The sequence below is a fragment of the Atractosteus spatula genome, chromosome 22 (assembly GCF_055471065.1).
Source record: "Atractosteus spatula isolate fAtrSpa1 chromosome 22, fAtrSpa1.hap1, whole genome shotgun sequence".
Classification (NCBI taxonomy): domain Eukaryota; kingdom Metazoa; phylum Chordata; class Actinopteri; order Semionotiformes; family Lepisosteidae; genus Atractosteus; species Atractosteus spatula.
This window is the reverse complement of record NC_142727.1, coordinates 4848241-4870021: the sequence shown is the minus strand read 5'-3', so window position 1 is coordinate 4870021 and position 21781 is coordinate 4848241. Positions and strand designations below refer to the sequence as shown.

Genomic DNA, 21781 nt, shown 5'->3' with positions numbered 1-21781 from the left:
AGCGTGAAACCCTGTGACGCTCAAAAGGCCAGAACAAGGCAAAAGCTGAATATGAAAAAAATAAAAATAAAACTCTTCAGCGCTAAAGACTGTGACACAGACAGCCAGAAACAGAGGGTAAAAAGGGAATTGAGGACTGTAGGCTATACAAAAGTTTGTTAAAAGATTCAGACGATAACATTCACCACACTACAGACAATAGTTCTAGACAAAATTGTGTAATTAGAAATCAATTAAAAGAAGATATGGACAGTCACACAACACACACCACTGACCGTCAGGTTGAAACAGTGTTGAGGACCTGAAACACCTGAATAATGGTTCCTGCAGGTCACTATTCACAGACCTGGGTCAGACCGAACCCCTCTCTGTCCTCTCATGTCAATCGCACTCTGCATACGGGGGGGGGGTGCCAAGTTTTCCATTACGCCATGTCAGTGTCAGCCCAAAGGAAAAGCAATCTCTCTCTCTGGACTCTCTGGAATGGTAACAGGTGGGGTGGGGTGGGGGGGATCCCCGAGAACAGCTGGAACATGATGGTCTTGTCACCTGAGAGCACAGCATGACAGCACATCGTGTCAAACACTTTCACAAAGTGGTGACGGCAATACAAAACACACAAAAATCAAAGCCACCTGTAGACCTATGCCAACACAAAGTTAAAGCACTTGTCTCGAGCCCTGTCAGGATGCATTATGGGAAGACTGCAATGAAATGATGCTGCCTGCTGGGAAGCAGTGGGGGACCCCTGGGAATTGGCTCCACTTGTGCAGGAAAACTCTGTGGGGAACATTTATACTTGCCAACCGACATGTCCACAAGCTCCAAGAGGACACTACAGAAATTCACCATGCTTAGTGGCAAACCCATTATTGCCCACACAGGTGGGATGTGAAAGCTGGGGCACACGTACACAGCACCCCCCCCCCCAAGTGAAGCGAGGGAGGTGACACACGCCCCTGCTTGGGTCCTCGCATCGGCAGCCGTTCCACCATCTCGACTCACTTAAAACAGTAGGGGGCTTTGGAAATAACAACACAACAACAGTAATTATAAAGACGTGCCGATTGCAAGGCTGTACAAAAACACTGTCATTATTGTGAGAGGCAGCTGCACCAGCGAGCCACATGCCAGCTGAACCAGGGCCCAGAACCAGGACACGGACAAGGACAAGGCCTCAGACAGAGAACACCTGGACTGAAACAAAAAAATCCCTGAATGGCTTCTGCCTAGTTGAATGGACACTGTGCCAAACAGCACAAGCACTGGCCATAATGCTGAGTATACACCTGTCCTTTTGTTCCCACACTTTTTAAAAACTCCAGAGCTGAAAAGTGTCACAAAAACAAGGTCTCTGTGGTGCTTGCACCCGGCACTTTGTTCTTCCTGATTGTGCGGCAGGGACAGCAGAGCCTAGCCGTTTGCTCAGCTCTTCCGAGGGGGCGAGAGCGAGAGGAGATCCGGACTGAGAGCAAGGGGCTGCGTGTCGGAGGCCCTCCGCTGCTCAGTCCTCAGAGCTGTCCTCCGACTTCTCCTCGTCCGCCACCTTCCAATTCCTCCTCCTCTTCCTGCGCAGCTCCTCCTCGTGCTCGCTCTCCGCCCGGGCCTCGTGGGGTCTCTTCCTGCGGCCGCGGGGGGCCCCTTCCGTCTCCTCGTCCTCCGAGCTGCTGCTGCTGCTGCTGCTGCTGCTGCTGCTGCGGGAGTCCTTCCTGCCGCCCGGGCCCTTCTCCTTCCTCCTCTTCCTCCGCTTCTCCTTGCTGCTCTTCTTCCTGCGCTTGCCCGGCTCCTCCGCCTTCTTCCTCTTTTTGGCCTTCTTCTTCGTCTTCTTCTTCAGTGTCTTCTTGGAGCGCTTGCGCGGGCCCGACTCGGGGCTCGCCGACCTGGGCGCCTTCTCTCGGCGGTGGATGTTCTCGCCATCGCTGCACTGCTGGTCACTGGGAGAGACGGGGGCGACAAAGTCAGTGTCTTTTCTCTCAACTGACAGACCGATCTTGACCGACTGGGGAGCAGATGTGTCCTTGGAGGGCCAGCTGAAGTCTTCCTGCAGATACTGGATTTCGATAATATTACAGGAGTGGGGTCACACCCTCTCAACTCCCCTGCCATTTCGCTATTTTTAGCCCCAGCTATACTGTAAAACAGGGAAACGCTGCAAGAATTCTCCACTGCTTTTACATTCACGAGACAGTTGTGTATGTGCCATGACATATAGTCTATATAATACTGGTGCTTTGTTAAAATAAAAGGCACAGACACTTGTTGCTGCAAAAAAGGACCATAAAACCAGATCCCGCTAAGAGCGTGCAGTGTAACAGACTGGGTACATTTTACAGGTAAACCCTGAAGGGGATGAGTCTGCTGCACAGCACAAAATTGTGGGGTTTCTTACCTGTCTGTCTCAAACTCTTCGGGGTAGAGCTCCTTAAAGCCACTGTGGCCCCACCTGGAACAGACAGCATCGCGTTGTTCAACATCACTGAGCACAGCGCTAGGAAACGGGCAATTGCACAAACCTGTACGTACAGTAGATGTACCTATAAGAGACACAGCTGGATTCCATGAACACTAGATCCGACTAGGAACTAGTCAGAGTGGTAACAGTTACCCCAAATAATATGAGGGATGCCATTTACATCGCAAGATGCTGCAGCTAGTAAGAACTTGTTTGTGCATCAGGAGAATCGGCCGTCTCAATGCGCCTTGTTTTGCATGTCAGTGTCAGCTGTTTTAACGCGGATGACTGGCCAGACACCAACCTGTCGGGGTCGCCGGCCTCAAACTCGTACAGCTTCTTGGTCCAGTGTCGGGCCTCGCGGACGTCTCCCTCTGAGCTCTGCGCCGTCGCCGCCCCCCCGTCCCCGGCAAGCTCCTCCTCGTCGAAGCCGTCACAACGCATGCGGCCCCTGACACACCAAACAGCACAAAATTACCGTTGATCCTCGCAGCTCTGCACGTCCAGTTTCAAAGGATCCGGAATCGTGCAGGGGTCTCAAAACAGGAACTGGAACAGAAAAGCTGGAACCAGACCCAGATCCTGCACCCTAAGCAGAAATTTAGAGTCAGTGATTTGGAGCGACACAACCTGGCCTGTGCTGATAGCTGTGGACCTCCTGTCCAGGGCACTGGACACTTTTAGAAATCAATCAGTCCACAACAAACATGTGAAGTTCTCAAGAAAAGCTCCCCATGCATTGTTCAAATCTTCATGAAGGTAGAATTATTACTGATCCCTATTTGTAGAATCGATAGGCTAAAAGCCTCTCTCATTGGTTAGTGTTTTAAAAAACTCTCATTCATTTAGCATCTCTTTAAGCCCAGTAATGTAGTCTTGGGCAGAACTTGTTAAATAGAATGCTAAATAGGATTTTGCCTTTTTAAGTTGTTTTGTGTCTTGAATATAAAGAAGCAATTCTATATTTTCTATGCAGGTTGAAGGCAGGTCTCTGGTAGCTCACTGTATTGTAAATAGCTGTATACAGCCATGAACACCATGTGCCGTTTGCTTGTGTAGCTATTATAACATAAATATTTGTCTTATTAAAGTCCCCCCTAGTTTTTAATCTATTACCAAGCTGTGTTGGAGATGCTAAGAACACACATGCTGGTAATGCTGGGTATTCCCTTGAAACCAGGGTTGTTATTATTGTTGATATTAGAATTTGCTTTGTTTTCAGGACATGATTTTTGGATTTTAATTTGACAGCTCCTTTTTTATACACCCCATCCCCATTTATAGTACAATACTTTAGGTTCCATTTAACTTATATAATACTGCAGGGTTGTCTTTCTAGAAACGATTAAGAACAGTATTGAACACCACAGCCTGCTGTACAGAGCTCTTATTTAGGAGGATGCAAACCTGCCCAAGTCATGATCCAGCTTTCGTCGATGCCATCTGGCATGATCACCCAGTGTCTGGCGCTCCTTCTCCCTCATCTTCCACATCTCCGACTCCTCCTGGATCTGCCGCACCAGGAAAGAAGGAGACAAACGCAGGTGTGGTTACAGCTCGGCACACCCTGATCACCAGCACCACAGCCTGACAGGATCTGGCAGCTGACATTTCTGCATCTTATAATAATTAATAATAATTGCTTACACTTATATAGCGCTTTGGACACTCCACTCAAAGTGCTTTACAGGTAATGGGGATCCCCTCCACCACCACCAGTGTGCAGCCCCACCTGGATGATGCGACAGCAGCCATAGTGCGCCAGAACGCTCACCACACATCAGCTATTAGTGGGGAGGAGAGCAGAGTAATGAAGCCAGTTCAGAGATGGGGATTATTAGGAGGCCATGATTGATGGGGGCCAATGGGAAATTTGGCCAGGACGCCGGGGTTACACCCCTACTCTCTTCGAGAAACACCCTGGGATTTTTAATGACCACAGAGAGTCAGGACCTCGGTTTTACGTCTCATCCGAAGGACAGTGCCTGTTTACAGTATAGTGTCCCCATCACTATACTGGGGCATTAGGACCCACACAGACCGCAGGGTGAGCGCCCCCTACTGGCCCCACTAACACCTCTTCCAGCAGCGACCTTAGTTTTTCCCAGGGAGTCTCCAATCCAGGTACTGACCAGGCTCACACCTGCTTAGCTTCAGTGGGGCTGCCAGTTGTGAGTTGCAGGGTGATATGGCTGCTGGCGATGATGACGATTCTGGATTGGGGTGCCGTCTGGGTGGGTGTTCTGTGGTGCTCCGGTTTCCACATTTACGTACAAATCCATGCTATCCTGGTTAACTGACATCTCTAAAGTGAATGATGAACTCCTGCTTACCTTATTATGAGCATCTGTGTGACGGATGACATTTCGGAGAAGCACCTTTCCCATAGGAACACGAGACATGATAAAACCTATACAGACAAAAATGCAAATACACTTAGCGAGGGCAACGTCTTTTGCTAACATGCAAGAAGATAGAAATTTCTTAATCAAGGAGCCTGGACTTTGAATTTGCACCCCAAATGCTTTGTAATAAAGTGTACAGTCGTTACAGTTCAGTTTCATGCCCCAGGTTTTCACAAATTAGCATCTTCTGAGAGCCCACTTTCAAAACACAAAACATTCAGGCGTCTGCTGAGTACCTGAGCTCATACAGGTCCACCAACCTGCAATGGTTTTCAAGCATCATGCTGGAACAACAGACATCACACACAAGACCTCAGAAGCTGATTATCATGTGAAATTTCCAAGATTTGCTGTTACATGTGCTGAACGTGAATCTGTTGGACAACTGACACCTAGCCTAACCAGGAATATTCTAAAGATGGTCGCAAAGAGGACTGTTGTGAGTTTATTGAAATGTCTCTACGCTGGAAAAATCTTTAAAAGTCCCTATTCAAAGCGACAACTCTTCAGCGTGGCAGAAAGGCTCAGCCCAACTGCACTGGCAGTGCTTAAGGTACCCCAAAACCCTTCTATACTCACAAACCCCCATGACTCTGGTTCTGAAGACGTTCATTTTTTTACTCTTACAGCAAAACACAAGTCTATAGCCCATTGGTATAATGTGGTAAACAATATGCTTCATGAATACAGCATTTTGATTCTCGGGAAGATTCCCTGCTCGCTCCTGGAAAAGCACAGGGAACTGTTGACTTTATTCCCGTATTGAGACATGCAGGCGAAAGAGCTACCACACAATTTAGTAACAAAGAGACAGCATTTTTCACGTGTGTGACGACCTCCTGAAAAAGCTTTTTCAGGCACTTTTTAGGCTCAGCAGGAGCAGTTTGGTAAAACGAAAAAGAAGGGCCCCGTTATCGCAAATTCCCAAACTTTTCATTCGTGTCTTTCTCTTTTAAATGCGGAAATTGTACCGAGTTCCATTTTCGTGTTAATACCGCCTGCCAGCTTCAGTTGACTGAAGGGTGAATACCACTAAAATTCCAACATAGTGGATATAAATTGATTTTGTTAATAGGATGTTAAAATCTTACCTTTTTGTTACAGTAATTCTTTGTCCTTAAAACAAATCATGTTATTTCATCCCACTGACTTCCTCCGCTTGTCTGTTGTTTCACCGGACGTTGTTGTCATTGCTTAAACGTCCCATCCTGTTTTCCTCGCTAATAAAATATATTGATATAAGATAGCAGTTAAGAACAATTAAACACGGTAGCACACTGCCGTACGTCGGATGAGTAAACTGAGAATAATGTAAGCGGATACATCCATTTCGCCATTGAAAGAGACTGCATGACAGAAGAGTGTAAATCGAGGTGGGAACCAATATTTCCAGCCTGAGCTCCCACACGGATTGATGGACTGCGTTTCTATAGTTACCGAGAAGCTACAACAGAAAGGAATAGACAGGAGGTTGTGGGAAGATTTGAAAATCTCACCCAAATATCGCACACCAAGGTAGGCAGCATTTCAGATCGGGACAAATGTGGGTTTATATAGAAAAAAATTACATTAATGTGATTGACTTGCGGCAGTTTTATTTTCACTGTTATTGTTTCTTTTCTGTTTTTAAGTAGCCTAATAATTATAGGCAATATATAATCGAAGTTAATTAGAAATCCGGAGTTATAGGTCTTCATAAAATATAATTAAATGTGCTGCAAAGGAGCCACTGTCTAAGACACAATTCATATCAGTCGGAATATTTCCATGCCTAAATATATTTCCAGTGCAGTCCAAAGACAGTGACACAATTATTGTTGTTTTGGCTCTGTACTCCAGCACGTTGGATTTGAAATGAAACAATGACTATGAGGTTAAAGTGCAGAATGTCAGCTTTAATTCGAGGGTATTTACGTCTGTATTGGGTGAACCATATAGGAATCACAGCCCTTTTTATCCATAATCCCCCCATTTCAAGGGACAAAAATTGTATGTCTGCCCAGTACCAAATCGCTCTAGAAGAAGAATGGTCACCTGTGTCCGTTTCCCCCACAGGCACGACATGGCGGCTCCTTGCTCCCAGCAGGCCGTGCTGCAACAGGTCAGCCAGCTCTGGTCCCTGCTGGACGACCTGTCAGAGAGCAGTCCCGAGGGCTACCGCAGGTTCATCCAGCAGCAGCTGAAGGACGGGGCTGATTACTACAGCACCCCTCAGGCTCACTCCTGTCTGCGCACTGCGATACTGGTACACACTCCCCCTGTCTCACTCCTGTCTGCGCACTGAGATACTGGTACACACTCCCCCTGTCTCACTCCTGTCTGCGCACTGAGATACTGGTACACTCTCCCCCGTCTCACTCCTGTCTGCGCACTGCGATACAGCTACACTCCCCCTGTCTCACTCCTGTCTGTACACTGCTATACCGGTACACACTCCCCCCGTCTCACTCCTGTCTGCGCACTGAGATACCGGTACACACTCCCTCTGTCTCACTCCTGTCCGCGCACTGAGATACTGGTACACTCTCCCCCGTCTCACTCCTGTCCGTGCACTGCGATACTGGTACACACTCCCCGTCTCACTCCTGTCCATGCACTGAGATACCAGTACACTCTCCCCCTGTCCGCGCACTGAGATACTGGTACACTCTCCCCCCATCTCACTCCTGTCTGCACACTGTGATACTGGTACACACTCCCGTCTCACTCCTGTCTGCACACTGTGATACTGGTACACACTCCCTGTCTCACTCCTGTCTGCGCACTGAGATACTGGTACACACTCCCCGTTTCACTCCTGTCTGTGCACTGCGATACCAGTACACACTCCCCCTGTCTCACTCCTGTCTGTGCACTGCGATACCAGTACACACTCCCCCTGTCTCACTCCTGTCCGTGCACTGCGATACCACTACAAACTCTCCCCCGTCTCACTCCTGTCTGCGCACTGTGATACTGGTACACTCTCCCTGTGCACTGCGATACCAGTACACACTCCCCCTGTCTCACTCCTGTCTGCGCACTGCAGTACTTGTACAGACTTTTTTTACACCCCAGTAGGTGGAAATCGCCTTACATAATAGGCATGCAGTTTAAACACTGTACAACCCCAGAGCTCCAATTGCAGTTTGCTGTCTGATGTACCAGGGGATCAAAGTGAGGAAGAGGCGAGAAAAGAGATGATTTAATCATCAACCACGAGGTGTAACATTACAGAGCCATACCAATGAAGTGCGAGGCCTCAGCAAGCAGCAGCTCAAACCTCATAAGCAGGATTCAGGCTGGTCATTGCATTCCTCATTTTTTGGCGAGTGCATGCGGAACAGAATCGGGGCTTCTCCTGTTTCAAAGCTGTGCCGTGTCCTGCAGGAGCCAGAGGAGGGCGTGCTCTATATCAACGTGTGCAGCTGGAAGCGGGTCCCAGCTCCGGAGTCTCACTCAAGCCCCGTCCCTCTGTGCGCCAGCAAGCTCGCGACTGGAGCTGAAGGCAAAGGTACCGCCCCTCCCCTGGTCACCAGGGCCCCCCCTCCTTGCCGTCTGAGTCACCTCAGCACGCGCCGCTTCGCAATTCAATTCCAGAAGGAAAAAAAACCCACCATGTTTGCAAATGAGTAAATCCTAGTTGAAAGTGCATTTGAAGAGAAACGGCCTGCGTGTTGCGGCTCAGTGGTCAGCATTGCTGCTTTACAGCACTGGGGCCTTTGTTTCCATTCCAGACCTGGGGTGCTGTGTGTGTGGAGTCTGTATGTTCTCCCCATGTTCACATGGGGGTATCCTCGAGGTGCTCCAGTTTCCTCCCACAGCCCAGAAAGATACCAGTGGGTTAATTGTCTTTTGGGAAAATCAGCCCCGGTGTGTTTGTGTTTGCCCTTCAAAGAACCAGCATCCTGAACAGAGTCTACGCCAGTGGTGTAGTGGTATCATGCAAGATTCCCATTCTTGCGACCCGGGTTCGATTCCCGGCTGGCGCATAAAAACGACGCTTTTGGCGGAGCGGTGGCGCTGTGGCTCAGGATCTGCGCCTGTGGCTGGAAGGTTGCCGGTTCAAATCCCGCAGCCGGCAGAGGAATCCTACTCCGTTGGGCCCCTGAGCAAGGCCCTTAACCCCAGCTGCTCCAGGGGCGCTGTACAATAGCTGACCCTGCACTCTGACCCCAAGCTTCTCTCCCTGTGTGTCTCATGGAGAGCAAGCTGGGGTCTGCGAAAAGATCATTCCTAATGCAAGAAATTGTAAAGGGTTAATAAAGTGATGATGTTATTACCCTGCCTTGTGTCTGTTGCTTACTTGGGATAGGTTCTGGCCCCTCAACAACACTGTATTGGATAAAGTGGTTCGAAAATGGATGGATGGACCTGTGTGTTTTTTATCCCTTAAAGAGGTGTACAGTGTGATCGATGTGGCGTTCAGTCCCGAGACGCTGCGGAGAGCAGAGGGCGACAGTGAAGAGAGGGACCAGCTGCTCCGCCTGGCCTTGTTGTACACCGAGCAGAACCACGGGCTGCGCCTCTCACCCCGATACACTCTCACCAGCGCCAGCATCAAGGGCCGCACCCAGAGGATGAGAGACCGCCTGGCCACGCCTCTCAATGCCTCAGCCCACAGCGCTCCAGGTAACCCTCCACATCCCAGGAGCAGCCCAGCTGGGTTTAGTGCTGGGTAGTCTGGCTGGAAACCACTAAAAATACACAGACGTACATAAGCCCCACCCCAGAACAGCAGCTCACATTGGTATACATAATATATACACAGTAGACAGCTCCAACTTAAATACATTGTCTCTGTTCATCACACCATACAAGGCTTTTAGAATTATCTCGAGCTAGAATGATGATCAAGGGAAAACAAGCTCATTTTAACACTCCTCCTCCGGCCACCTTAGGACAGTGGTTCACAGTCCCCCCTTGGTGTACAGGCTAAAATTGTATTTAAACATTTTTTTTAAATGTTTTGATTTCAATTGCTACTTGACAGATTGAAGGTCGTATGATCCAAATTCACATTTGAACTTCGGTGTATTTAAGAGCTTGTCTCAAACATTATCAGTGTGAGCTCTGATGCTGCATATTTGTCCCGGGTTTTGAAATTCTCAGCTCTGTAGAAGAAAGAGCACCATGCAAGTCACTTTCCACATCGAGTCTGTTGTGGTGCTTATTTCTGGTCATCGAAAGCACAGAAAATCCGGTGTTGCATCCAAGTTAACTGACTGAAGATGCCGTCAGATTTTAATTCCAAAAACTGTTCTTGGGTGTTCTCTGGCAAGGACTGGCCTTCACAAACAAAAAGGATTTTTGACAAATTTTGTTTATATTTAGCTGATTAGTAGCAAATTCAAGGCAGTGATCTGAGAGCGAGTCCTACTTTTCTACTTATAAATTGCTGTAAAAAACATTGCCTTACAGAAAAATTTAGTACATATTTAGGTGTACATAAAAAGCCCTTGGGGCCCTACTGTTGAGTGAGACCCTTATATGCCACACTGGTGCCGAACTGCTGCCTTAGATTAACAGGACGCCAGTCAAGTTATAATGTAGGATGTAAGGCACTCAAACGAAGTTCACGTTCAGACTATGGAGAAGACTGTCCTTTCTTTCCAGAAGAAGGGGGCTCCCTGCTCCAGCAGATCTGTGCACTGCAGCAGAACAAAGAGAAGGAAGAAGAGAGGGGGTGCAGCCAGCTGTTCCCTCGGGAAGTCACAAATCCAGCGAAAGGTGGTCTGATCCAGGTGCTCTCAAGTACGACGACAGTAGCACAGCCTCAGGAGCCCTGCTATAAGCTTGCGGTCCTCAAAGACAGCGAAGGGAGACCCCACGCTATCCAGCTGACTGTGGACTTGCCTGGGATCAGCTCCATCTCCAAGTGCAAACTGAGTATCTCCCAGGCACGTGGCACCGGTCCCCCCCCATTCCTCTACACCACTAAGTTCACAGCAGCAGTGACCTGTTATGGGAGTGCTGGTCACACTCAGTTCTGGTAACTTGCTTGTGCAACTCTTCAAACCAGCACATTACTATTGGTATTCTATTACACAACAATAATTACCTATTTGTAAGCTTAGGTATGAGTTTCAGATCAGAACAATAGCAGCTGTAAGCAGTTTGTTCTACGTCATGACTCTTCAGTTTTTGTTTCAGGATGACGTGCTGATCGAAGTGGAAGATCTGTACCGTCTCCAGCTGGACCTGCCCGAGACAGTGAACGAGGAGGCAGCCAGTGCCACTTTCAGCAAGAAGACCCGTGTACTGTCTGTGACTATGCCTATACTATGAACTGTACATTTTTGTGCGTAAGACTTCCAAGAAGCACATTGGTATCACTTTGTTTTTGGTGCTGAACTAAAGCCGCAAAAATCTTCACTCCAGTCCTACCTGTGTTATATGGTCAAAAGGAGGAATGGTTAAGTCTCTCACACCTGCCAAACATGCATTTCTGATTGTATGAAAGACTTGGGACCTTGTGTAGGTGAATGTTGTAAAACTTCATCTGACTGAACCATGCCTCTTACAAAAACACTGCACACTACAAAGGGAAGAGTTCGGCCTTTTAGGGCCATGTTTCTACAAAGAAAACAGAAGCTGCTTGGTCCAATTGAAAACCTTTAATCTCCATTTTACAATACCCATTGTGCGCAGTATATGAACAGGCCAAATTTAAGGCTGAATCAGATTACAAAAGCATAAACAATGAGATTGCAAATAGTCCAGAATTTGTGCGATTATCAACAGTACATTTGATGGACAGGCTGGGTGAGAGGATAGTTCACACTTTTTACAGATAAATCTTACAACCAGCTGGCTTAATATAAGCTGTACTATTCTGACTGAAGTTCAGGTGCCAAATACAAAACCTCAGTGTTTATGCTATGAGCAGGCTTGGAAGCCTACATTGTAATCAGACCCCAGGATTTTCAGGATACAGCTATAGACCCAAATTACTTTGTTTCTCCCCCCATGTCTAGAGAAGGGATGGATTGCACACATACAGCAGGAGGAATTCTAGATTGTTTGATGTTTAGACACCAGCTGCTGAAGCAAGAAAGGCTAGGGCCCACCTGTCCTGTGGCGTGTGGTACAGGCAGGTATTTACGATGAGAGGGCAAGGGAAGGGCACTAGGCTGCAGACAATGTGTTCAGGCCTCAGCAGAGGCTCATTACTGCTCACGGCAGCGTCGCCTCTCAGGATCTGGATGCACATTTTACAGCATGATGGCTTTGGAGGGACACCCTCCACAGAACAAAAGCAGTTTGAAAAGGAGTCCTGTGCAGAGATTTAATAAGGTTGCATCCGTCGAGTCACAAGGTGCACAAATGTTTGTTTTAGCATGGACAGTTTACAAGGAGTGTTAAGTCAGGAAGAAAAGTCACAGGTTTGTCACAGAATGCACAAATCCGGCCTTCTCCACAAAACGGATGCACAAGCTTTGTAGGCATTTCTGGATTCAATTCAGATACACTTTTATAATTTACCCATGAATTCTCTTATTTTATTAAGCTCCACCTTTTTCTTTCTCCTCATGATACAATGACCACCATGAAACTTGGTACCACCATGTTTACACTGGCTATTAAAAATTCAGCGCTAATTCAATAAAGTTTAGAGTACAACACCTGACCAGTTTTAAATAGCTAGGTTACCCTGCAGAGAAAGGTTTATCCCACAAGTTCTGAACATAAAAACCAATAGACAGTTAGCAAGTCCTGTAGGTGAGCTGGAATAAGTTTGTCCTTTCAGTCCCTCTGTAGAAGCTTCACCAGGTCCAGTGAGGATGTGTTTCTTATAAACAATTGAAGACAAACCCTCCAAACCCCTTTCACACTCAAAACATTGAAATATAAGCAATGCAGTAACGGTGCAAGATCTGGAGTGAGAAACCAGATCGGTTCACATAGGATCAATCCCAATCCAGGCATCAAGTCCAAATGGAAAGAGAACAGATCGGCACAGCAAAGATGAGGGAACAAAAAAACTGAAGGACCACTGCACACCCCCCAACACCAAACGTGAAGTCCAAACTGGAAGTGTTGCAACAAAGTAGTGCAGTTTTAAGAAAAGTCAGCTTGACTGAGGGAAACCCTGGATTACCGCTCCAATGCAGCACTCAGCACATACTAAAAGTACCATCTGTAAGGACACTAACCAACAGACTGACTTCCAGACTCAGCTCAACAGAAACTGCTTTCCAAGGTCAGGGGGATCAGTGATCAGGAAGGGACTGTTGTCCTTGTGGGGTGATCGTTTAGACTGAACCCACCCGTTGGAGCAGGGGGACAACAACTGCAGAGATGGGCTCTGCTCTGTCCTGACAGACCTGCTAAACACAGCAGGTACCTTCCAGTGAAGGCAGCACAGAAACAGGAGAGGAGAAAAATCAAAAGAACCAAATATGAGCATTTTTTCCTCTTTGCTATCTAACACTTGGCAGAATTTGGCACTCAAATCCCACTGTAACTCCACCATCAGGGTAGTTTCAACTTGGAAACTGTAGCCAAGACAATAGAATTCTTTCCAGCCTTTATAAATATTTAAACGACAGACAAACATCAGCACGGGTCGGGGATCCTGGTTCAGGCCAGTATTGAAACCTGTTTCCCACCCCTCTCCACCGGTGATTTATGGAGCTCCAATATACTCAGACCCTTTCTTCCCTCTAACATGGATATGAGGATTCCTATCCAGAGCTGAAAGCTGTACTTTAAATCTGAACGGTACCCGTTTCAGGACAGGGTGCTTCTGTGCACGCCTGCTGTTGAAAAGCTCAGTAAATCATGACCAGGTGAAGGGTGGGACAGACAGGGGAGGGGTGAAGACAGACACTGATCCCACAAGCTGCGCCCCCGTCAGTTTCCTCCTCCTGGTGGGTTGGCAGGAACGCGGGGGGGGCGGTCACCCTGGAAGGTTACAGCAGCATGGTGACGGGCTTCTCCACGAACCTCCTGAACTCCGCCAGCCACTGGGCTCCCACAGCGCCGTCCACCACCCTGTGGTCGCAGCTCAGCGTCACTGCCATCATGTTGGCGACGTCGAACCTGCACACGACCCCAGACACACAGGCCCAGCATCTTTTTAAAAATGTCTTTGAAGGCTTGGAAATAAATGTGGAAGAAAAAAAATCGAACTGGAGATCCAAGTTTAGAAGGAAAGCTAACCCTAACCTTGGAGCTTATCAATACAGATTTGTCCCAATGTCAAGATTTGGAATTAAAAAAAAAAAATCAGGAGGTTCAAAAGCCCTCATGCACACACCCACACCTCACTCTTCACTGTGCAAGTACATCGGCTCAAAGTCACCAAGAAGGAAATAAGTAAGGGGGATCATACAGAAAATACTAGTCCTGCAAAACACAGGGGCATCATCGTATTATAGAACTGGACCATTGCCCTCTTCCACCAATCCTCTACAGGTTTGTCAAATTATGCTTCTCCAGCCCCTGCCAGTCAGTGGAGATCACCAAAGTCAACAGTCGGCACTTCACACCACTCTTTCAGACTGGGAACGAGCCCACACCCCCTGTCCACCCCCCCCCAGTGACTGTCCTCCCCTACAGCTCCCACCTCCCAGTGTCGCCACCCCGCCCAGCACAAGGCTGGGCCTTTCCCCCCCCTCCAGTCTCACCCTCTCTCGTTGTCCGCAGGCAGGAGCCGCTTCTCGGAGCCGCCCACAGCCAGGATGCAGGCCTGGGGAGGGTTAATGATGGCGGAGAAGTTCTTGATGCCGAACATGCCCAGGTTGGAGATGGTGAAGGTGCCCCCCTGAAATGGAAGACTTTTTTTAGAGAGTCACAACCATGACAGGATGGCACGAGATGTCAAGAGGGAGAAAGATACTTATGCATTTCACCTTCACCTCGCACTAAAGGCAGCCTTTATAAATGGGTAAATCACTTCTGAATGAAGGCTCTGTATCTATATAAGTGTTCTTATTAACTCGCACACCTAACAAACTATTTTTACAGGAATGCTACAGAATTCAACCCTTTCAATTTGCCCCCTCTCACCTGGAACTCGTGTGGCTGCAGTTTGCCCTCTCTCGCTCGGGCCGCCAGCGCCGCCACGTCCTGGCTGATGGAGGCCAGGCCCTTGATGTGGGCATTGAACACGATGGGAGTAATGAGGCCGTTGGCTGTACTGACGGCGACACTCATGTCAACCACATGGTTCCTGCAGGGGGAAGAGAGATGGGGTTACACAGGAGCGTGCTGGGAGGAAAAAAAAAAGCCTGCCTTATGTGGATGTGAGCACAAACTCGGAGCCTGTGCACAGAAAACTTGGCAATCTTCTGAGAACACAAGATGGGAATCAAATTCAGCACCAACTAGTCAGGAAACTATACTCATCTCCCAGCTTGTCACACCCCACGATGGACAGATCCAGAAACTGAAAGGGTCATCGGTGTGCGGACAGAAGTAGATCACTCACTGGCGAATAACCGTGTCCATCCAGGAGGAGTTGGCCTCGGGCACCTTCACACAAGCCAGGGCCGAGGCCTTGATGATGAAGTCATTCACCGACAGCTTGATGTTCTCAGCCTTCAGCTCCTGGAAGAAACAGACATATCAGCAATTTCCACCCAGCGAATGCAAGCAGTCTGCCTTTCCTAAACCCAAAAGGGCACCTGTCAAAAGCACTCAGCACCTTTGCTGCTTTGTATGTTTAAGGCTTACTCCTCTCTGCTAAAAACACTGCCTGTACTCTTGGCAGGAGCTCTTTGGTAAACGAGAGCAAGTGCTCACATGAACGATTCCAGTGCCTAGGCTGCAGGGAGTGGATGCACATCTCGGTACAAGAGCCGCAGCCTCTCACCTCATTCAGCTCTTTCCTCAGCTCCAGCACCTGGTCCATGTTGATGTCTATAGACAGGTAGTAGTGGGGGATGGTCTGTTTGGACTGCATCAGCCTCTGGGCAATCACCTGCAGGTGAACACAGAAGCCTGGTCAGGAACGGACTGAACTCTGATAACAGGAAGAAAAAAAACAAACTTGGATTTTAGAAGCTAAGATTCCTTTCTTCTCCATCCTTACTCTGCGGATGTTGCCGATGGGGATGTCGGTGAAGGTCCCAGCTGGCACAGCAGGAGCAGGGGGAGCACCAGGGACAGGGGCCACGGCAGCCGCTGGAGCCTGCCGAGAGGAAGGAGACCGCGCTCGTCACCCGAGTGCACACAGCCGATTTTGCTCCAAGACCCCTTCGACAATCCCAACTCCAGATGGCAGCAGATTTCATCTTCAAAAAACCTCCAGCTTTAAATTGCGCCTCCATCTGGCCAGGTATCATACTCCTGTGCAAATGAACCCCAAGGCTCGGACAGCCGTCGAGCGATTGTGTTCTGGAGCACAAGGGAAAGCACGCGGCTCTTGTCCATTCCGCAATGATACGCGCCTCCTGGGAAAACTGGGGTGGCCACACTTACCGGCGCAGCCTTGGGAGGCACAAAGCTCTCGATGTCTTTCCTGGTGATCCGCCCGTCTGGACCAGACCCTGTTGGAACAAGACAAGACGGTCGTGGTCTTCTCCCTGGCTCTGTACCGACTGCGCCCTGGTTGATGTCACAGACAACCATTCTGTTTGGAAACGGGTGGATTCTGAGTTCTTATCACCAGCCGGGACAGAGCACAGTGGAGAATCAGTGCTTGAAAACGGCTTTAACCAAGGTACTGCACACAAACTTGGGCACCTGGACAGCATCACGGACAGCAACCATCTCTGCCTGGCCAACACAGGGTAGCAGGGGCGAGAGGGAACCAAGACATATACTTGTCTTTAAAAAGTCCACCTACACAACCCTACTGCACCAGGCTCTTTCTTCTAGCATGAAGCTCTGCTTTCTCTGCCCAAGCCTGATTCCCCCCCCCACAATATTTAGATTAAGCACAATTCTACTTGCAAGTGACTAAATTGTACTTCTCTGCAGTATGGGGACCGACCGGCATCTCACCGATGCAGAAACTTCAGAGTGTCTCTCCCTCCCACTCCCTCACCTCTGACCTTCGCCAGGTCGATGCCCTTCTCGGCGGCCAGCTTCTTTGCTAGGGGGCTGGCGAAGGCCTTGGCCTTCGCGACACCAGCTGGGGGCGCCGGTGTAGCGGCGGGAATGGATTGCTGGGACAAGGGGGGTACTGCTGCCACCTGAAACACAGCACAGAGTCCTCACCCAACCAGTCCGGACATCTGCTACTCTTTCTGCACACACATCTCAACTCGGACTGCAGCCCACCTTCCCGTACGACGACATTACCAGAGTTAAAAGGGAAATCCCTTCACCCGCAGCTCTCAAGAGGCACAGTTCTCCACTCCTGCTTTAATAAACGTGGTTTTGAAGTTTCGATCATTTGAAACGGCCACCTGCCCCACTGTGGCTCTTCAGGGCTAAGGCTGGCCACTGCTACATTGTTATACATTCATCTGTACTGGACGAGGGTCTGTCTGCATTTTATACTCTGATCTTGCACACATTGGATTACATTTCTTGCTGAACTACTACTGCACAACTGAAGTCCGCTAAACCATTTCAACCATTTCTGAACCAGGGTCAAGCCCCACTCCAACAGACTGGACTGGCTGATGGCTCCCTTACCGGGGCTGGAGCAGGAGCCGGGGCTGGAGGGGGGCTCTTGATTTCAGCCACCCCAGTCTCCACGTAGTCTGCAAAGGCGCTAATGTCGGACTCCTTCTCCACGATGATGCACAGAGGGGTGCCCAGGGGGACGTCCCTGGTACCCTCCGAGACCAGCACCTTTGCCAGGAAACCCTCCTCCTGCACCTCGAACCCTGGGGGAGGGTTACACACAGCAGAATCAGAGAGGAGGGATACATGTTACAGCTCTAGGAGGGTGCACTTATAATTAACCACAAGGTGGCTCTCATTAACCATCTCCGAGGCTCCTGCAAACTGGGGGGGAGGGTAAAAACTTCAGGTGAGGACACTCAAATATCAGATTTGTAATACACCACAGATTCTGTAACTAAACCAATCTCTATTGGCACTGGCAGGGCAGAGTCAGCACGCGACGGAGCCGATTTCACACACAGCTGTACTGCAGTACCAAATGGAGCCTCTTTGATTCAGGAGTCTAAGACTCTTTGAAGGGCCAGTGCTGTGCCCAGGCCCCGGCAGTGCGTCGATGTCAGCGTGGGGGGCCCCAGCAGCCTCACCGATGGTGGCCTTGTCCGTCTCGATCTCAGCCAGCAGGTCCCCTTCACTCAGCTTCTCGCCCACCTTCTTCTCCCAGCGCTGCACGGTGCCCATGGTCATGGTGGGTGAAAGAGCTGGCAGCAGGACCTGGCAGGGGCACAGAAACAGGACGTTCAGTTCCAGTTCTTTCATAAGGTGCTTTGTAACTCATCACCAGCATTATAAGGGTGTCAAGCATCTAACAATGCAAAGCATTGCCAAGTATCCTTTTTAAAAAGGAAACTTAGTGGACACTCTCAGAAAGTGGGGGGCCCCCCCCGTGATGAAGTATTTAACTTCCACTTCTGTGCTGGAGAGGGGAGTCTTCTGAACTCTCTCTCCTGCCGCGTCGCTCACAGTAAAGGAATCGCTGCTGCTGCGTCAGCCAGGTGACGCTCCTACCTTCATGTGCGGGGGGTAGGAGCTGCCGGGCGGCTGTGGGGGGGCTGCGGCAGAGGGGGGAGGGGCCGCCGCCGCTGCTGTCGCTGTCGCTGCTGGGCTGGGGGGCGCAGATGCCATGTCCAGAGTGTAGTCTTTGAAGGCAGGGACGAGGTCGGGGCTGCAGGGAGGGCAGAACGAGCAACAGCATGATGTCAGATACAGGCTGCCCACAAACACAGCAGGCAGGCAGGCAGCCCCACAGACCAGCTACTGCTTCTGCCCAGAGCTCTCCCTGGGCACACTCAGAACAGCAGGACCAGCGCTGGGCACTCAACTAAAATCCACAAATCGCTCACCTAAAAGCTCAGCAACTCTGCTTGCAACCCAAACTTCTACAGTGCTTCGCAGACACCACTCAACATCACTTGCAGACTGTTTCCAAATTCTCTGCAAACCTGTCCCCTCATTAATAGCAGTGTCTGAAAAGTGCAGGATTAGACATTGGGCTTTTCTTCCCAACTATTTTAAAGGCTACGATAGTTCTGCGATGCCTGATCCAATACAGGAAAGCAGAGACTGGAAGTTTACCTCTCCACAGTTATACAGATGACGGCACCAATGGGCACGTCCCTGGTTCCCTCCGCCACCAGGATCTTCGCCAAGTAACACTCCTCCAGCATCTCAAAGCCCACCGTGGCCTTGTCCGTCTCCACCTGGCGAGAGAGAGCGAGTGTGGGGTAAGAGCCCGCAAGACCAGGACGAGGCAGGTGTGTGAAAGGAGGAAAGAGATGAAGGTAGAAATACAGACGAGACGGCATGACTGACGGCTCTAATGTGGCCCTGCACTGTGCAGCCACGGGACACAAGAGCAGTCCTGCACCCCCACCTCGGCAATCAGGTCCCCCTCGCTGATCTTGTCCCCCTCTTTCTTCTCCCAGCGAGCGATGGTGCCATTCTGCATTGTGGGGGAGAGCGCGGGCAGCACCACCTGCACAGGGCCAAACCACACCGTGACAAAGAGACCTCCTCCTCGCACAGGCACACAAACGGGCCTCTTACCGTAAAGCGCACATTCAACCTCTGCATCGAAAACCGCAAGGCTGGTCTCTTCTACAACACCCTGCTCATGTGTGTCCCATACTGCTGAGCGATTTATTTGGGGGGGGGAAAACCTGCCATTTTATTTGAACGCAAAGGAACAAGTTATAGGTTTATTCCATGCCGAAAAGAGAAGAAAGAAAACAACGTTTCAGCCATGGAGCCTTCTTCAGGTGTCCACCCACCCGAACTATTTTATTTTAATAACCTTTTGACAACTTACAGTGCCATGCATCGGCTTGCGAAGGGTTTCGAGATGAGCAGGTCTGTAAAAGGTAGCACAGTTTACCCCAGATCAGGGTTAAACCTGCGCGGAGGCAGACGGGCGAAGAAAGCGGCCGCAGTCTGCTCAGGCCAGCCAGGATCTCCCCAATGGCAGAGCACAGTGCAGGACACGCCCACAGCCCCCGTCCAATAGGAGCCAGGGGCCCGCACAGCCAGATCCAGGACGCCTGCTCTCCACACACAGGGATGCCAAGACTAAGGCAGGGAGCAGTGTGGAGGAGCAGTCGGGGCAAGCTGTGGGTCCGAATCCCCACTGAGGCACTGCTGCTGTACACGGAGGCAAGGGGCTTCACATCAACAGGCTTCTGTAACAACCCCAGCTGTGTCAAGGGGGGGGGGGGGGGCAGGTGTGCACTTATTTGAGGATCAAAGCAGAGAAAATGCGTTACTGGAAGACTGGAACAACTGCAAAGCCAAGTCACTGAGGCGAATACTCCGGCATCATCCAAGACAATGATGTGATGTGGATGTGATCCCCAGAAGATAGCAGCTACCGAAAAACCAAATGAGCTGGACGGGCACTGAACACTGATCATCAGAAAGCAAACCTCGGAGGCCTCTTTCTCGGGTGACCTACAGGGACACCTGAAACAAGCCGTTTATGAGCCTGAACCGCAGGGAAAGAGAGGCTCACACTGGAGATAACGCGCCGTGAGGAAGGGTCAGCTCTCGGAGAGAGCCCAGCGGCCTCAAGCTGCAAGGTGACACGGACAGCCGCCCGCGAAGCGCGGAGCAGAAACACCCGGGACAGGAAAGCCTGCTGTTGGCGTTGCTAAGCAGTTACCCCCACTTAGCACCGTGGCGCAATTCGTGCCAAGCACTGGAAGTGTGGAATATTTGTGTCTCCGTGAAAGAAAGTTTAGACTTGTCTGGCAGCCTACACAGCGCCATTTTGTCCATTCCTAACGCTGCACTACACAGTCTGGGAGCTCTATACAGAAACCTATATAAAGATGCACACGCCCGCCCAGGTGGGCGAGCAGGAAACGGTAAAACCCGTCTGGGAGAAGCCTTACCTTCTGGTGGGGCGGCAGGCTGTACAGCCGCTTGCCTTGGCAGCTCCGTGCGGACAGGTAACTCTGCAGAAACCCGCCTCTGCCGCAGGTAACCGCGGTGGCGTAGCACACGGGCCGGACCCGGGCCGCACCTCCGGAGTGGTACCTCCTGAGACGGCAAGACCCCGGCCGGGAGCTCATCCCGGGGGCCGAGCCGGGGCCGAAGCGGGGGACCCCCACTGACTGCCGCAACCTCACCGCCCAACGCAACATTCCGAGCTCCTCGCTTAACGGCGCAACACCAAGAGGTTCCCCACTCTGCAGAAGAGCCTGCCTTTTAATGCTTCAGAGCCGACAGCCTTAATGCCGCTCCGGTGTCCCCCAGTTTATAATGAGAGTCCCTCCCTCACTTTCCAATGACCTCCCCGTCTCAAAACATCTCGCTTTACGGCTTTCCCGCAGCACCTAGACTCCGCCCACCGGAGTCGTGTGAGGTCGTAAAGCTCATTCTGTTGTCAAGCAGCGCGTCTCTGCCTCTGCACAGGCGGGGGGTGGTGGGATGTGGTGTCGACGTCCTGTTTAAATACATTAGCTAATAACTACCCTACGGTGTTTCTCTGATATTGTTGTTTTAAAATACCGGTTTTCGTAAAGCTCAGTAACTCTACCAGTAACTAAAGATGTAGAACAGATCCCCCCCCCCCCGTGTTCTCTTTTTCTTGCGTTGTGGTTTTGAAAAGAACCTAAACCAGTGAGCAGGCATACAAGGCATTCAAAATTGCGTTGCGGGATAGCATGGATAAAACGTATCTTCTATGTATTATATAAGCTATTGATAAGGCAGCTTATATCGCACGTGTAGCGGATCTAGATATAAGGTGATACAACACAGAAATGTTCCGAAGTTCTAGAACATAGCGGCGTGACGTGGGTTCGATTCCGGTCGGGGCACCTTTTGTGAGTTTACATGTTCTCGAGTTGTCGAGGATTTGTCTTCT

General features: G+C 50.0%; 3 protein-coding genes and 1 non-coding gene across 5 annotated transcripts; 2 read left to right on the top strand and 2 right to left on the bottom strand.

The window, feature by feature from the left end:
- Positions 1 to 205: 205 nt before the first annotated feature.
- nkapd1 (NKAP domain containing 1) lies at positions 206 to 6046 on the bottom strand. Of its 2 annotated transcripts, XM_088939983.1 has the most exons (6): positions 5949 to 6046; positions 4786 to 4862; positions 3860 to 3963; positions 2757 to 2903; positions 2390 to 2443; positions 206 to 1934 (listed from the first exon to the last, which is right to left on the bottom strand). In XM_088939983.1, exons 2-6 carry the CDS (start codon positions 4852 to 4854, stop codon positions 1505 to 1507), a joined length of 804 nt encoding a protein of 267 aa, XP_088796109.1. In that variant the 5' UTR covers positions 4855 to 4862; positions 5949 to 6046; the 3' UTR covers positions 206 to 1504. The 2 variants fall into 2 exon arrangements, with proteins under 2 accessions (XP_088796109.1, XP_088796110.1); XM_088939984.1 differs by lacking the exons at positions 4786 to 4862; positions 5949 to 6046 and adding an exon at positions 4100 to 4163.
- Positions 3940 to 11124, top strand: pih1d2 (PIH1 domain containing 2). Its single transcript, XM_088939982.1, has 6 exons — positions 3940 to 3996; positions 6913 to 7102; positions 8227 to 8350; positions 9235 to 9468; positions 10453 to 10736; positions 10990 to 11124. Exons 2-6 carry the CDS (start codon positions 6920 to 6922, stop codon positions 11122 to 11124), a joined length of 960 nt encoding a protein of 319 aa, XP_088796108.1. The 5' UTR covers positions 3940 to 3996; positions 6913 to 6919.
- Positions 8758 to 8828, top strand: trnag-ccc (transfer RNA glycine (anticodon CCC)). Its single transcript has one exon. It is a non-coding gene; the product is annotated as a tRNA-Gly (tRNA).
- Positions 11125 to 11438: 314 nt separating the features above from the next.
- dlat (dihydrolipoamide S-acetyltransferase (E2 component of pyruvate dehydrogenase complex)) lies at positions 11439 to 21262 on the bottom strand. The gene is made up of 14 exons (XM_088939364.1): positions 20805 to 21262; positions 19292 to 19393; positions 18994 to 19118; positions 18427 to 18583; positions 18006 to 18132; positions 17428 to 17621; positions 16832 to 16979; positions 16264 to 16331; positions 15875 to 15973; positions 15656 to 15763; positions 15272 to 15390; positions 14851 to 15013; positions 14469 to 14605; positions 11439 to 13881 (listed from the first exon to the last, which is right to left on the bottom strand). The coding sequence occupies exons 1-14, from the start codon at positions 21054 to 21056 to the stop codon at positions 13752 to 13754; spliced, it is 1929 nt and encodes a 642-aa protein (XP_088795490.1). The 5' UTR covers positions 21057 to 21262; the 3' UTR covers positions 11439 to 13751.
- Between the last annotated feature and the right edge of the window lie 519 nt (positions 21263 to 21781).

What these genes read in the sequence shown, in the direction of transcription:
- nkapd1 (XM_088939983.1), bottom strand. Translation starts at nt 4,854, where the DNA reads ATGTCTCGTGTTCCTATGGGAAAGGTGCTTCTCCGAAATGTCATCCGT. An exon ending in ACACAGATGCTCATAATAAG is followed by an intron (nt 3,964 to 4,785) that starts GTAAGCAGGAGT and finishes CTGGTGCGGCAG; the next exon opens with ATCCAGGAGGAGTCGGAGAT. An exon ending in GAAGAGTTTGAGACAGACAG is followed by an intron (nt 1,935 to 2,389) that starts GTAAGAAACCCC and finishes CGTCTCTCCCAG; the next exon opens with TGACCAGCAGTGCAGCGATG.
- pih1d2 (XM_088939982.1), top strand. Translation starts at nt 6,920, where the DNA reads ATGGCGGCTCCTTGCTCCCAGCAGGCCGTGCTGCAACAGGTCAGCCAG. An exon ending in GTCTGCGCACTGCGATACTG is followed by an intron (nt 7,103 to 8,226) that starts GTACACACTCCC and finishes CGTGTCCTGCAG; the next exon opens with GAGCCAGAGGAGGGCGTGCT. An exon ending in GACTGGAGCTGAAGGCAAAG is followed by an intron (nt 8,351 to 9,234) that starts GTACCGCCCCTC and finishes TATCCCTTAAAG; the next exon opens with AGGTGTACAGTGTGATCGAT.
- dlat (XM_088939364.1), bottom strand. Translation starts at nt 21,056, where the DNA reads ATGTTGCGTTGGGCGGTGAGGTTGCGGCAGTCAGTGGGGGTCCCCCGC. An exon ending in GCCTGCCGCCCCACCAGAAG is followed by an intron (nt 19,394 to 20,804) that starts GTAAGGCTTCTC and finishes GGCCCTGTGCAG; the next exon opens with GTGGTGCTGCCCGCGCTCTC. An exon ending in CCTACCCCCCGCACATGAAG is followed by an intron (nt 18,133 to 18,426) that starts GTAGGAGCGTCA and finishes TGCCCCTGCCAG; the next exon opens with GTCCTGCTGCCAGCTCTTTC.